At 45.4% G+C, this 14,457-nt stretch overlaps 1 protein-coding gene across 1 annotated transcript; it reads right to left on the bottom strand.

The window, feature by feature from the left end:
* Nucleotides 1-304: 304 nt before the first annotated feature.
* On the bottom strand, nt 305-13,668 carry PITHD1 (PITH domain containing 1). Its single transcript, XM_066574117.1, has 6 exons — nt 13,415-13,668; nt 9,842-9,885; nt 9,682-9,759; nt 7,411-7,515; nt 3,433-3,541; nt 305-744 (listed from the first exon to the last, which is right to left on the bottom strand). Exons 1-6 carry the CDS (start codon nt 13,604-13,606, stop codon nt 643-645), a joined length of 630 nt encoding a protein of 209 aa, XP_066430214.1. The 5' UTR covers nt 13,607-13,668; the 3' UTR covers nt 305-642.
* Nucleotides 13,669-14,457: the final 789 nt, after the last annotated feature.

The following is a 14,457-nucleotide window of genomic DNA, read 5'->3' on the forward strand; positions in this document are numbered from 1 at the left end:
CCCATTCTTCTGGAAGCCCATAACTTTAGTTTATTGAGCTCGTAGGAACTGACATATTTCCTTTACATTTCTCTCTAAATAAGTGTAGGCCTTAAATAAAATATTAATAATGGAAATGGCTGCAAACCCATGTGTTCCATAATCTATAATGGTAGTAGGATGACAATCTGCTCCAGGGAGGAGGTTCTATCTGGTTGACTGTTCTGTGGTGCAATCTTATCCACTGACTGCAAAAATTATAAAAAGCTTAACTGATTAAGAAAAAAGAATATACTTGAAATAAGGAGATTTGTGGACAAGAAAGGAAATACTGTAAACACTTTATTAATTAAATATATTCTGAAGGCCAATACCAAACAAGTTTCAGTATGAAGCCCAACAATATCTCCACCCAAGTGTATGGGGCATATTGTGTTGCTGATACATTTGCCCTGTGATTAGCTATTTAACTGCTATACATAAATCCTAAGAGGCATATAACGTCTTGTCACATTACAAGAACTACTATTTGGCATTTGCTCATGTTGCTTCTAAACATTTTCTGGACAGTTTTCATCTCTGCAGGCAAGTTCAAGGAACAGGAGTAGAACCGGCATATTCCACCAAGGTGTACCCAAAACTTATTGTGGTGTGCTGCACTCACTAGGAGATAAAATGAGACTGAGGAGTGATCTGGGTTATTTTATGATCAGCTGGATTTGCAGCAGATTCATAGTTGCAGATTGTCACTTCATGTCGATGTGCCTGTAAATATAAAATAAGTCAATAGTTTTATACATCCTGTATACATGTTTACTACATGGCAGGATTTATGGCACTGTACAAGCGTGTACAAGGATTGGGTTGTTGGAATGAAACAGGTTTCAAATGAAAGACAATGAAACTTTTAAATGGCGGGGCTTGGCATAGCCCTCACCTCACCCCTCCAAAAAAAATATATATATATATTTTTTTTTTCCACCCAACATAAGATTTTAATACATTATATGGTATATTAAATGATGATACCACTAAAAAAATACATCCTACTCACACAAGTAATCAATATCTGAGGTCCACCGCCTGGCTGGCTGTCACCTTGTGTAGAACAAAAAGCATATTGGTTCCATACATTGTACGGTGGCCCAGCAATATACTGCAGGCATAGCCCTCATTAAAAATGTATGAGAGTTTTGTCTGCAATATCATGAAGGGACAACTGCACAATGTATGGAGCCATTGCAGCAACCCCAGCTGATGAGCTAATGAGGACTTAGGCCTCATGTCCACGGACGGGTCAGATTCCGCATGCGGGACACGGCAGCGGAATCCAACTGTGCCCGCGGCTGGCGACCGCACGTGGCTATGCCGTTCTTTTTTCTGTACTGCGGATGTGTGGAAGTGCTGGCCGGCGCACATTACACTTTCTGGTCCTCTTTTAAACTTCTACTTTCCCACGGAATCCGCAGCCCGTCTGCAGTTGACACGTTAACTTAAATGGAAGCGGTCAGCATGAAATCCGCCCTAAAGTGGAGCATCCTGCAATTTATTTTTCGCATGCGGAATCTGGAAAGCAAATCTGTGTGTTTTAATAGATGTGCAGACACCTAGGCTTCCCTATCGGCGGCATGAACTGCAGATCTTCCGCAATTCAAATCCCCCAGTGGACATTGGGCCGTATTCAATTACATACAGCTGAAAAACCCTTTTGGACAGGAGAAAAAAAAAAAAAAAGTTCAAAATGTTGGTATCCATCTGTGTAATCAAGACTATAGAAAACGGGACATGGTAAAGTAGCACTCTTATATAACTTTTTTTTATATTTAAAAAAAAAAAAAAATTACATAAGTTTTTGTATGTGAACTTTAGTTTTGCTCTCACAGCCTGCCACTCCCAAAAAAAGAGAATTACAAAACAGCTTTACCTTTAACAGATTTCACCTCTCTTCCACCATAAAACTATGAGCAAAACCGATACATGATGAAGTTATGCACCGTGGCAGTTTCCAACATACTAATTTCCACCTAAAAGGCACTGCTATTACTCAGGTCACATGATTCATAGACACACTTTCTTGTTAAAGGCATTTCCTGGGACTACCGTATATACCGGCGTATAAGGCGACGGGGCGTATAAGACGACCCCCCAACTGTCACCTTATACGCCGGTATACAGTGGAGAAAAAAAAAAAATTCATTACTCACCTCCCACGGCGTTCTGTCGCGCTCCGGCAGGCTGTCGCTGGCTCCTCATCCCCGGCGCAGCATAGCTTTCTGAATGCGGGGCTTGAAATCCCCGCTTCCAGAAAGCTAATACACACGCCGGCAGCCATGACATCATTGAATGGCTGTGATTGGCTAAGGCGCACGTGGCTTCAGCCAATCACACTATTCAATGACATCATTGAATGGGTGTGATTGCTAACACGTGCGCCTTCAGCCAATCACAGCCATTCAATGCTGTCATGGCTGCCGGCGTGTGTATTAGCTTTCTGGAAGCAGGGATTTCAAGCCCCGCATTCCGAAAGCTATGCTGCGCCGGGGACGAGGAGCCAGCGACAGCCTGCCGGAGCGAGCGACATCCTGCCGGAGCGCGACAGAACGCCGGGGGAGGTGAGTAATAAATTTATTTTTTTTTACACTTTTTTTTTTTTTTATATTACCGGCGCATAAGACGACCCCCGACTGCAGAGCAGATTTTTCGGGGTTCAAAAGTCGTCTTATACGCCGGTATATACGGTATTAGGCTGGGTTCACACGGTCGGATTTGCTGCGGAAATTCCGTGCGGAATTTTGCTGCGGCAAATCCGCATGCGGCCACTAATCCCGGGATTAGCCAGCCATGTGGACGAGATTTCTCAGAAATCCCACACGGGATGGCAAATGCACTGCAGCTAAGTCGGCATTAGCCGCTGCTGCGGCAGCGGAGATTTGCTGAATGCAGCATGTCTTTCTTTTTTCCGCTGTGGCCGTGCTCTCCTCTATGGGAGCGCTGGCCGCCACGGAAGAGCAAGCGGCCGGGCCGCTTCAAAGCCACCGCGGCTTTTGCTGCGGCGGTTCTCCTGGCGGGAATGTCGCGGTTTTTGCTGCGGCCAAACCGCGACATTTCCGTCGGGAATCCACCCTGTGTGACCGTGGCCTAAGATTGATGACCTATCCTCAGGACAGGCTATCAATTTCAAATCGATGGAGGTCCGACCCCTGGCACCTGCAAAACAGCAGTTTGGCAGGGTTACTGTCAGGATGGGACATTAACCCTTTCTAATCCAATTTTGGATTCAGGGTTCCCTAAAAGGCTCTTTTTGCTGTTATACAACGGTGTCATCTGCTGGCTAAAGCCAGAGAGGCTCCGACAGCGGAGTGGCTGGCAATAGACGGTAAGAATACCCTGTTGGACATCTTACATTGAAGCTGTAGCGGAATAATTAAATGACTTATTTGGATTTATATTCACCTTTGTCCATTCTCCTCTTAAACCGATGTAGTAAATCTTGGTGTTTTCAGCTCCAAAATTTTTGGAAATGTGGATAGTTAGATGAGATACATTTGAAAAGCGAGAAATTCTGTAGAGGAAAAAGAAAAACTTTTTTTTAGGATTCTTTTACATGATGTCCAACTAAAAAATAAAACAAGCAAATTTACCATCATTTCAATTAATAGACATTCTCAATAGTGTGGGTTAGAAAGTGCCAAGCCCCTTGCACTCTGGTTAACTTCATTTAGGAGATGTTAAGACTGGCTAATGATTGCCACACTGCAGTGTTCCAGTATATGGCCCATGTAAAAGGGCCTTCAGTATACGCCAAAGAAAGTTATGTAAAATGTTCACATTACTGGAAATTCATAAAGGAAAGTCTACAGACTCACAGAAAACAAATCTATCCATGCCTCACCAGCTCTTCTGTAGAGATTATAGTCGCCCATGCACATTAGATTTCTAATGCCCAAGATCACCTTTACGTTGGATTCCCAGGGGATGGAAAGCCTGCAGTTTGGCTAAACCGAAAAACCGAGAGAGTAATACTTGATGCATTTCTAGGATGCAGATAAATAATCTTCCATCAGGAGTCTAAAGCTAGGTTGAGAAAATAGTGCTATCTACACTATCCCATTTACATGCAATGATTGTCATTTGAACGAATGAATTTTACTAAGAAGTGTTGAGCGTCTACACGTAAAGATAATCATTTGAAATCCTCACCATTTCCCTCATTCAACATCATAGTCTATCACTCGTGGCCAAACAGGATTGTCTTCCAAGTATGGGGGCTTTGTGGTGGGTCTGTAGAGGACTAGAGAGACCTATTCTTAATCCAAGTGGAAGACTGTTCCAACAAGGGTTGGCTTGACACGCTTCCTCTTGATATGCTTCTCTCTTTTGCCCTCTATTCATGCCTACTCGAAATTCACAGGGCCTTTGGTAACAACTGACCCCCAAATTGAGCACTTGGGTGCCAGGGCTTCCCAGTTCTCGATGTCCATGCCACAGTTTTTAAGGTTAGCTTTAAGCCCATCTTTAAATCTCTTTTGCTGTCCACTAACATTCTGTTTTCCATTCTTAAGTAGAGGCTAGCAATTGCTTTGGGAGACAGTAGTCGGGCATTCGCACAATGTGGCCAGTCCAGCAAACTTGATGGCAAAGGATCATCGCTGCAATGCTGGTGGTCTTTACTTCTTAAAGAACGCTGACATTTGTCTGCCTGCCTTGAAAAAATTTGCTGGATTTTTCGAAGGCAACGCTGATGGAATCGTTCCAGAAGTTAAGGTACGTTTGTGGACAGTCCATGTTTCGCAAGCATATAACAGGGTTGGTAGAACAAGAGCTTTATAGACCAGCATCTTGCTATCCCTACAAAGGTCCCGGTCCTCAAACACTCTTTGCTTCATTCGAAAAAATGCTGCACTTGCAGCATTAGCTAAGTAAACACTGTATATGTTGTTGGCTTAGGTGGGAGGTTTTTAACTAGTGCAAAGAAAAAGCCATTGTCTACTGCCACATAAGTCATTGTGTTTAGCACAGCAAACAATCACCCCTCCCTTAAGTCATCTGAAAAACTGAACAAGTGTCATTTAAACCTAACAAACTACTATTTTTATGCAGGCTGAAACTCAGGGTAGAGTTGAAGGGTAGAAGAGTTTTCTTGGCCACCTTAGCGATCTGTATGTAGACCTTTGGGGGTCTCTATACAGGTGGACGTCTTCAGGAGCAAATGCTAGCCGGTTCCTAATCTCTTTTGAGACGGACAGTCTCTTCTCTGGTTCTTGCCATTCATCCGTGATAATGTATTGAAGGGTCTGATTAACAGGAAACATGGTTTTCCTTCTTGACCGAAGGCCCCTGAACATTTTGTCCTGGACTGTCCTGGGTGGGTGGTCTTCAATCTGCATAGTTTCCCTCACTGCTTTTATGAGGTGCCCTATGTAGTCTGAGGGGAAAAAAAAAAAAAAGTATTTTTTCCTCATCCTCTGGTAACAATGGTGGATCTTCTAGTTCTCCCTCTGATAGGAGTTCCAGGGACTCACCAGAGATAGAGCTCGCCGATTCCACCTGCCTTGACCTTTTAGGGGCCCGTGAGGGACCGGGTTGAGGGTGAGAGTGATGCCATAGAGGCCTGCAATCAGTTTTAAACGCCGCCCTTTCCTCCGCTAGGATCTTCCCAGTGCACTCTTCACCTAGGGGTTTTTTGTAGTTATCCTCTAATCTTTTACTACAGATAACACACTTTAGATTTTTCCCTGGGGTCTGCTTTAGGCTTTGGACCTTCCTTCTCCATGTAAACCATACAAGAAGTTGGGGAAGAGGGGAAGAATGGAACATATATGCATCCAATCAATCACGATGACAAGTTTGCATATTCCATTTTTTGGCACATAGCCACTCACGGTTTGTAGGGTTTGTTTCTCCATCTCGTGCTGAGCTGTCGCGTGTAGACATGCTGAGGCACTTCTGGCAGCAGCAGGATAACTTCTGTAGAAGTAAAGCCTTCTTTATGGAGAACTTCATTTGAATTTGGCGCCATTTCCAGGTCTGCTCCGGTAGCCACGCCCCCTACGTTGTGCACATGACATCACCATGCCAGATGACGTCACCGGTACTCGCGCTGAGGACCAGGGAGGCCACAACTGCCGTTCCCGTGCCAGGAGGAACTACCTAATCGCGGCATTGGCGGCCGAAAGATGCCGACCCGCTTAAGGAGACCTACGCTACATCGGCGGCTTACAGCTCCATGGCAGTGCAGGGGCGTACCCTCTTCCCTCCAGGGGATCTTCGGCACTAAGTGCCCCTGGTAAGTGGATCTCCCTGGAGCTTGCATCTGGCCACCATAGGGACAGTAAGACACTGAGGAATGGTGGAAAAGGAGGTGCTTTTAAGGGCTCTTCCTGTCCCTACCGAGGTCAGGGGGCAACCTCCATTGTAAATGGGGCTGTCGGGATGACAACCTGGAAAATACAATTACAGCCATAGTATGCTGCGGGTATACGCACCGTGTGCAGCAGAAATAGGCATACAAGCCGCCTCTGCTGCCAGTACGGTTCTCCCCCAACGCTGCAGATGTGAGGAGTGTGCACGCCCTAGCGGTGCTCAGGAGCGTTCGGATGTGTGGCCCGCCGCCTGTCTCAGCTGCCTTGTCCCGCACTGGAGCAGCAGTGACATGTGCCAACCGGTGGCTGTCAGTGGTGCCTTTGGACCTCCAACAGCGGGGGAGGTACAATGAGCTGACGTGGGACAGAGCAGCCGCCGGGGAATAGACTGCACCAGCGCCCAGCCTTGCGCGATCAAGCCGCCCAAGAAGCAGCTGCATGGGGAGGCCAGGTGTCAAGGTACAGGGGCCAAGGTACAGGGGCCGGGCAATAAAGACCAGCAGCAGGGAGCCTTTCAGAGTGGGAGTGATGCGGACCTGCAGCCAGGAGCTTGTATCACAACTAGAAGCCAGCACACCAGCACCCATGACATTCTATTACGGCAGGCAGGCAGGACGGAAGACAGGAGGAGCACAGAAGAGAATATTTGTGGGCTGACAAGCCAGGAAGCCAGCATCCAGGAGGTTTTGTCAATGCCGTGAGCCAGGAGCTGAGAGTGGCCTGACAGGACCTGCTGATGAGCAAGCTGTGCAGCCTATCAGGTTCAGGTGGGACCCAGCTGTCACTCGTCTTTACCAGGACTTCCTAGTGGCGTCAGGAAACACTAATACCAACAGACGTCACAACGCTCAGAGCGTAAGCGCCATGTGCCAGCAGGACGTGCCCTAGTGCCATGGCAACAGGAATTACTTGCTACCAATAGACAGGACACTGACTCAATGCAAACAAATCGAATCATTAGATTCTAGGCCCACGTAAAAGGGCCATAGGGCACAAACCAGTTTGGTCTTAAAGGGGTTAATACAAGACTGGTGGACAAAGAATAAATACAGATACATGAAATACATACTTTGTAGGATATTCTAGTTCTCCAGTGGTGTCAATATGTAGACTGAACACTTGATCTGCTTCCCTTTCAGCATCATCAAAGCTCATGTGAGGAATGTTCTTAAATCTGGGTGAGACAAAGAATCGCATAAAAATGTAAAATAAAAGTGAAGTTCTACAATTATAAATCTCAGCCAACAGATAATACAGGAGAACAGCCTCACATTTCACTGTCATTTTCTGTAACCAGAACCAGACACTTTTCAGCAATTTTTTTGGAAGGGGTGGGGGTGGGGTTATGACCCCATATTTTTCCTGACCCGACAAAATTAATTTTTGCTTTTTTTCCTGTGTCACAGGTCTATTTTTTTATTACTTTTTCACTGAAGTTTTAGGGCTTTTACACACTAGTGTTTTTTTAACGCTGCGATGTCGCAGCGATTATTTTTACTGCAAATGTCAATGGGACTTTCTAATGTTTAAAAAAAAAAATGCAGAAGCGCAAACTTGCGATTTTAAGTTTAGAAAGTCACATTGACATTTGCAGTAAAAGAAAACACAGCGATAGTGGGTAAAAGCCCTTATTCCGTTTTTTCTTTAGGTGTAATGTATACAAAAGAAGAAAAAAAACAACTTTCAATTATATATTTTAAAATAAAGCACAGGAACGTGTTCGCCATTTAGTTTTGGATTACAGGATGGATATTGTGACGCTTCAGGTTGTTGTTAGATAGTTTACTATTTTTAATACATAGTTTTATTTTAGGGCTTGTGTCCACCGGCGTATGGGTAAAATGCTGCAGGTGTTGTGTGAAGCCAGTTCTGCAGGCAGAGACCACGTATGAGCAGCAAGTGCACTGTGCAAGACCATGTATCTCACGCACGCGGTCATGCGCAGTGTGACTTTCTCTGCTGTTCCATAGCAGGGTTGCATACAAATTGCTACCTATAAAGAATGTATTGCGTGTGGACAGCGTTTCATACGCTGCCCATAGAAAATAGAGCTCAGGCTGCATTTTACGCCGAGAAATAGAGCATGTTGCAATCTATTTGACGTGCGTATCTAAAAACAGTGCTTATGCACTCATGTAAATTAATCAATGATAGTCCATTTAGTTTCACTGACACCACTCACCGTGTGTCATGCGACCGTACATCACGTGCGTAATGCGCGATGAAAACACAAGTTGATATGAGCCCTAATTGGTATTAGTGTATCTTGACGCCACCGAAAGCTAGGGGTTTGACAGGGAGAACACCCCTAAAACACCCCTAGCTCCCGATTGGGCCAAGGCAGGAAGGTCCTAGCAGCACACTGCATTGGTTTGTCCCAGCGCTGAAGGCTTCAGCTAAAGGAAACTTTTCTTCTTTCTGACATCTGTAAATACTGCCATCTTTCCACTGTAACATGGCACTATTAACTTCTAATAATGTCAAACTAAGAAGAGAAATGTCCTTCAGGTGAAGCCTGCAGCGCTGGAACAAACCAATGCACAGGCTGCAGCTAGCAGTGTCAGCAAACCAGCCGTACCCCGGTTGAATGTGTAGGGTAACTCGGCCGTGGTCTGTGTTCCGTACGGCTTTGTCTCAGACAGGCGGCTCTAACTTGCGTGGCGGCCGCTTCCCCACCGAAAGCTGTCAATGCTGCCAACTTCGGCCATGAAGGATGCGGAGCGCAGCCTGGCCACCGTGCGCGCTTCTGCCCCACAGCCGCCAGAAAAAAAAAAAAAACACACCGCAGGGAAATTTAAAAACACTTCTGGCGACCCCACACTGCCCTTCTAGCACTGGCGGGGAAGCCACTTGCTGCTCCGAGCTGCCCTTCTATCGCCACCCTGGGGAAGACACCTGCTGCAGTTCATCCTTAGTGGCTTTTCAGGACCTGCAGCACAACCAGCTCAGCAGCCGGATTGGAAAGGGTTAATAAATTGACTGCAGAAATGCAAAATATGGCAACAGTGATGTAAAATATTGCATAAGCTCAAACGATTGCTAGTTCAAGTCCCCTATGTGACCAAGATTAAGAAACTTGAAAGTTTTTTTTTTTTATTTCAAAAAAATAAAATAAGATTTTCCTGTAAAAATCCACTATTAAAATAATCATCAAGTCCCTGTGTTGGTGGGATGGTGAGATACACAAAATTCTTTTATCTATACAATTGACATTACAGATCAAGGTTTAAAAACCCTAAACAGGTCTTGAAAGGACATGTAATATCGGGTGTTTTGAATGGAGGAAAACTGAAATCTATGACCCTGAACATTTTGTTCTCCTCCTGTAACTGGTACTTACAATCTAATCTCTGAAGGGTGGGCATCGCTATCCTCTCCAATGAGAATAATCCCTTTTAACTTCACATTGCCAGTGAACCTAACAAAGAAGAGAACAATGATCAGACAGTAACTACAAAAGTAATGAAGAGAGGGCCTTCCAAATGATAAAACATGCTTACGGGATATTGAACAGCAATTCCGCATCATCATCGCTTTCTACAAACTGGACAAAGAAGAGTCATATCAAGCATGTGCCAACTGAAAACATCCTCACAGATTAATAGTGGTTATGTAAAACATAAAATAAGGTACAGAATCACACAAAGAAACATTAAACGGGTTGTACCAGACTTCACTTTTATTATCTATCTTACAGATAGGTGATAAAAGTCTGATCGGGAAGGGTCTTACCACTGAGACCACCACCGATCCAGGTCTGTGCCCGACTTCCAGTCTTGGTGGACTCTCTTCATTTACCCGCAGTGACGTCAGACAGAATGAAGCAACATTCGGACAATGCCTCTATTCATTTCAATGGGGCTGAAGGAAATAGAGTACAAGTACTTGGCTACCTCCGGCAGTCCCCTTAAAAAATGACTAGTGGTGTCACGCTTGTGCAACCACCGCTTCACTCAATGGCCTCTTAGCTACTGGTAGTGCAGTGAGAAGAGGGGGATATGGAACCCCTGTTCTCAGAATCAGTGGTGGTCTCAGTGGCAAGACCACCATTCAGACTTATGTACCGTATGGATAAGTTAATTCTAGTAGAACCCCTTTAATAGACAGATGAGCGGGTCTTTCAGTCCACAGGGGAAAAAAGGCCGACTAATCAGCGTGTATGTGTTCATCTGTGTCATACATTTTTCTTTTTATGCAAGAGAAGAACAGAAGAGGCACCCGATTTTTTTTCTCTAGTGTCACTTAGAAAGGACCCATGAAAAAGAGCACATATCAGTTGTCAATCCATACACATACCATTGACTTGAATGAGCAACTGTTGTCTAAAGGTCTTTTTTAAAGGGCCGACAGTCTTTTAGACGACTCCTCGAGCGCTGATGTCACCTCTTAGGTCGTCAGCACTCGTGCAGTGCATTTAAGCTGAAAGACTTGCTGCTGGACCGTAGGCTTCTATGGAAAGCACTGAGTGGGGAGCATTTACACAGGACGAAAAGCCAGCGAGCCATCAAGGTTTTTTTTAAGCGTACTGAGAAGTCAGCTTAAACAACCGTGAACTACAAGATAGTAATTTTTTCACATTCACACTGAACAATCATCACTCAAATTCGCTCTTTTGAACGAATTTTGAGCAATAATCGTTACATGTAAATGGGCCGTAAGAAATTAGATATGCTGTAATTTGTTTTACACAGACCATCAGTCTGTAAAAAACCCACGTCTGAATACTCCTACTTACTGTAACGGGTCCGTGCAGTCAGCTGTACACATGGACAGAACACGGGCATGAGCCCTAATTTATGTGGGCACTGACTAATGTTCCTGAGTTAAATGCCTGTGAAGTCCAGGCCTGCAACCACAAGTCTGCTAGTTTTCAGCAGTTTAAGGTCCTTTTAAGGCTCATGCCCATGAGTGTATGCGTAAGATGCTGCTGGTCTTCCCACAGCGTCTTACACATTTTGCAAACATGGGTAAGAGCGCGGTTTTGTATGAAAACGCTGCCCACATGCAATGTATTGCATACGGACAGCATTGTTCGCAGAGAAAGAGCACGCTGCGATTTATTTCTCCTGAGCATCGATACGTAGTGTCCACGCACACATGAATCACTGAAAGTCTATTGACTTTCATTGACTCCATTCACCACATATCACGCCTCCGTGCAACATCTATGTAATACGCGGTGAAGACACTGTCATGGACATGTGCCCTTAGGCCACCTGCAGGCGGCCGGGTCGGATCCGGCTGCGAGAATTCTCGCAGCGGGACCCGGCCCAAGCGCCTGCAGAGAGCAGCGCGTACTCACCTGCTCCTGCATCCCTGGCTGTTTGATGTGCCGGCTACCGGCGCATGCGCAGACCGGAGCCAGCGGCCGGGCAGTGAGATTTCTGTGCGGGTCTCTGCGAGAAATAGAGCATGTCGCGATTTGTTTGCCGCCCGAGATTTCGGGCAGACAAATCGCGGCCGTCTACCTAGGATTGTGTTTGTTAACGCAATCCTATGGCAGCTTCCGCAGGAAATCCTGCCGCGGAATTTCCGCCCGTCTGCAGGCGGCCTTACACAGGATAATTCTCAGCACAATGTAATCAGCACTGCTCAACAAGATGTGTCAATCAGCACTCCTTTACATTTCGTTTACTCAGACCAAAGTGCTTTTAGAAGGGGCGATAGCGTTGAAGAATTATTCAAACTAGCGAAAGTAAACAAACATTCCATCTAAAGGCAGTCAATGACTGAATGACAGGAGAATTGTTCATTCATTTTATGCAGGCTTGTTTACTTAACGCTCAGTTTAAACAGCACTCAGTCCTTGTCATTCACTTATACAATGAATGAGCGATTCTCGTTTGAACAAGCCAATGATGATCTGTCAGTCTACACAGGCTGCACTAGAGCCAACGAGTTAAGGCCCATTTAGACAATGATTATCGCTAAAAATTCGCTCATCTTCCATCTTTTGAGCGATAATCGTTGAGCGCATTTACGTGGCAAGATGATCACTCAAACGGCAGTGTGAGTGACAGTTTTGAGCGTTCACTTTGCATAAGCTGTTAAATAGCTAATTAGCTACTTAACAGTTTATTAGTGTGTAAATGAAGCTCACGCTGTATACAGAGTACAAGCAGGACCGCTATCTTCTGTATACAGCTGTTGTCTTCTCAGAGCACACAACTGGTATACAGCTGAGTGCTCCAAGGAGGGTATGCAGAAGACAGCTGAACCACTTTTCTACATACATGTGATTTGTTCTCAAAGCAGAATACCAGCTGAAACTATAGTATCAGCCGCGCGTCTAGACAACAATTATTACTCAAAAGATGGAAGATGAGCGAATTCTGAGCGATAATCGTCTCTAAACGGGCATTTAGCGGTGACGTCACTCGCTAGTTCAAACAAGAATCGACTCGTCTAAAATTGATCACTAGAACTGCGGCACATCTGTCGTTCGCCAATCAATACTTCCATACTTGTGGAGAAGCGAGTGGCTGACGAACTGATTCATCAGCTGATTACCCCTGTAATTAGGGGGGTGGGGGGATTCTAAGCTATCAGAGCAAGGAAGGACAAAATATTTTAGCTATGCAGCCAATAGAGTGGTAAGAGCCGCTGTGCTACAATTGGGCTGTGACTCCAGCAGAGCACACGATAAGATGTACCTATAATGTATATGTAGGGTCACTCGCTTTGTAAATTGTATGATTCTCTCCAGAAGACGCAGATATGCTGAAAGGGGAAACCCACAGAAGTCTGTTATTTACTAGGGAGACCTCTGACCCCATAATTATGTGGCACTGCCCTATACATTGGGTTATTAGTCAGATCTGAGTAGCAGATAACCCCCCCCCCCCAACAGGTGCCCCCACATTCACCCCAATGCCACATACTGACACCGTGCCAGCATGCACTAAGGTGCTGATTGTGCCCTCGATCCACTATGGTGCTGCCAATAGAAACTGTAGTTTACATTCTGTAATCTGCCCTGCTCCCCACAACTGTACACATGGCTGACACCCCCCATGGTTCATACTCTACAGGAGGCAATGTGACATCTGACAGGCACAGGAAGAGTCAGTCACCCGGCTCCGGTCTCCGCGCTCCTCCCAGGCCTTGAACACGCTCTTCCCGCTGCCCTCCAGGCTCTCGTTCAGACACTGCAGCTTGTATATGTCAATCTTCTGGTAGAGCCCGTACTCCACCCCGCGTTCCGGGGTCTCTGTCCTCTCAGCCCCACAAGCGCAGCCTCCAGCATGACTATGCCCGTGCGACATAGCTGCTGCTCAAACTTCAACATGGCCATCTTACTCCTCCCTCTAGATATAGCTATACGCTGAGCGGCCATCTTGGTACACTCGGGGACGTCATCAACGATTCATCCAATCACATCGCAAGCCTCGAACCTGAGGCGAAAGCGCCTGGTCACGTGCTGGCTTTCCGCGCTTTGAGCTCAGTCTGAAGACTGGGTCATAAAGCTGTTATCATAGTTAGCGACCTGTGTAACGTTCGTTGTGCTTAATAACAGTATGGAAACAATAAAGGGATATTCCAAACTAAGACTTTTATGGTATATTCATAGGATGTATCATAAAAGGCACACAGGTGCAGGTGTCGGAGCACCATCTTGGAGTTGCTAACCTATTTTATTTCTTTCTGGACAGTTTAGCCAAAAATCGCAAAAAGTACAAAATGTTTACAGACAGACTCCGCCCCTTTATAGAAGCTACACCTGCATTTCACGGGATTAAATTATAATTACAAATTAAAGGGGTTATCCAGGAGTTAAAAAAAGAATTTGGCATGTTAGGGCTCATTACGCACACAATGCACACCCGCGTGATACGTGATAAATGGAGTCAATGGAAGTATACTGATTTTTATTGATCCATTCACATTAGCGTGTAAACATTGTGTATAGATACGCATGAGAAAAAGAAGGCAGCATGCTCTATTTCACCACATATCACGCAGGAACAGACCTGTTGTTCTCTATGGGTAGCGTATGCAACACTGTCCATGCGCAATACTCTCCATATGCAAAACGCCGTAATGAGACAGAGCGTTTTGCAAAAAAAATAAGTCACACTGCGCATAACAAGGTGCATGATACCGTAGTCAAAGAGAC

This window comes from Eleutherodactylus coqui, chromosome 1 (assembly GCF_035609145.1).
Source record: "Eleutherodactylus coqui strain aEleCoq1 chromosome 1, aEleCoq1.hap1, whole genome shotgun sequence".
Taxonomy (NCBI): domain Eukaryota; kingdom Metazoa; phylum Chordata; class Amphibia; order Anura; family Eleutherodactylidae; genus Eleutherodactylus; species Eleutherodactylus coqui.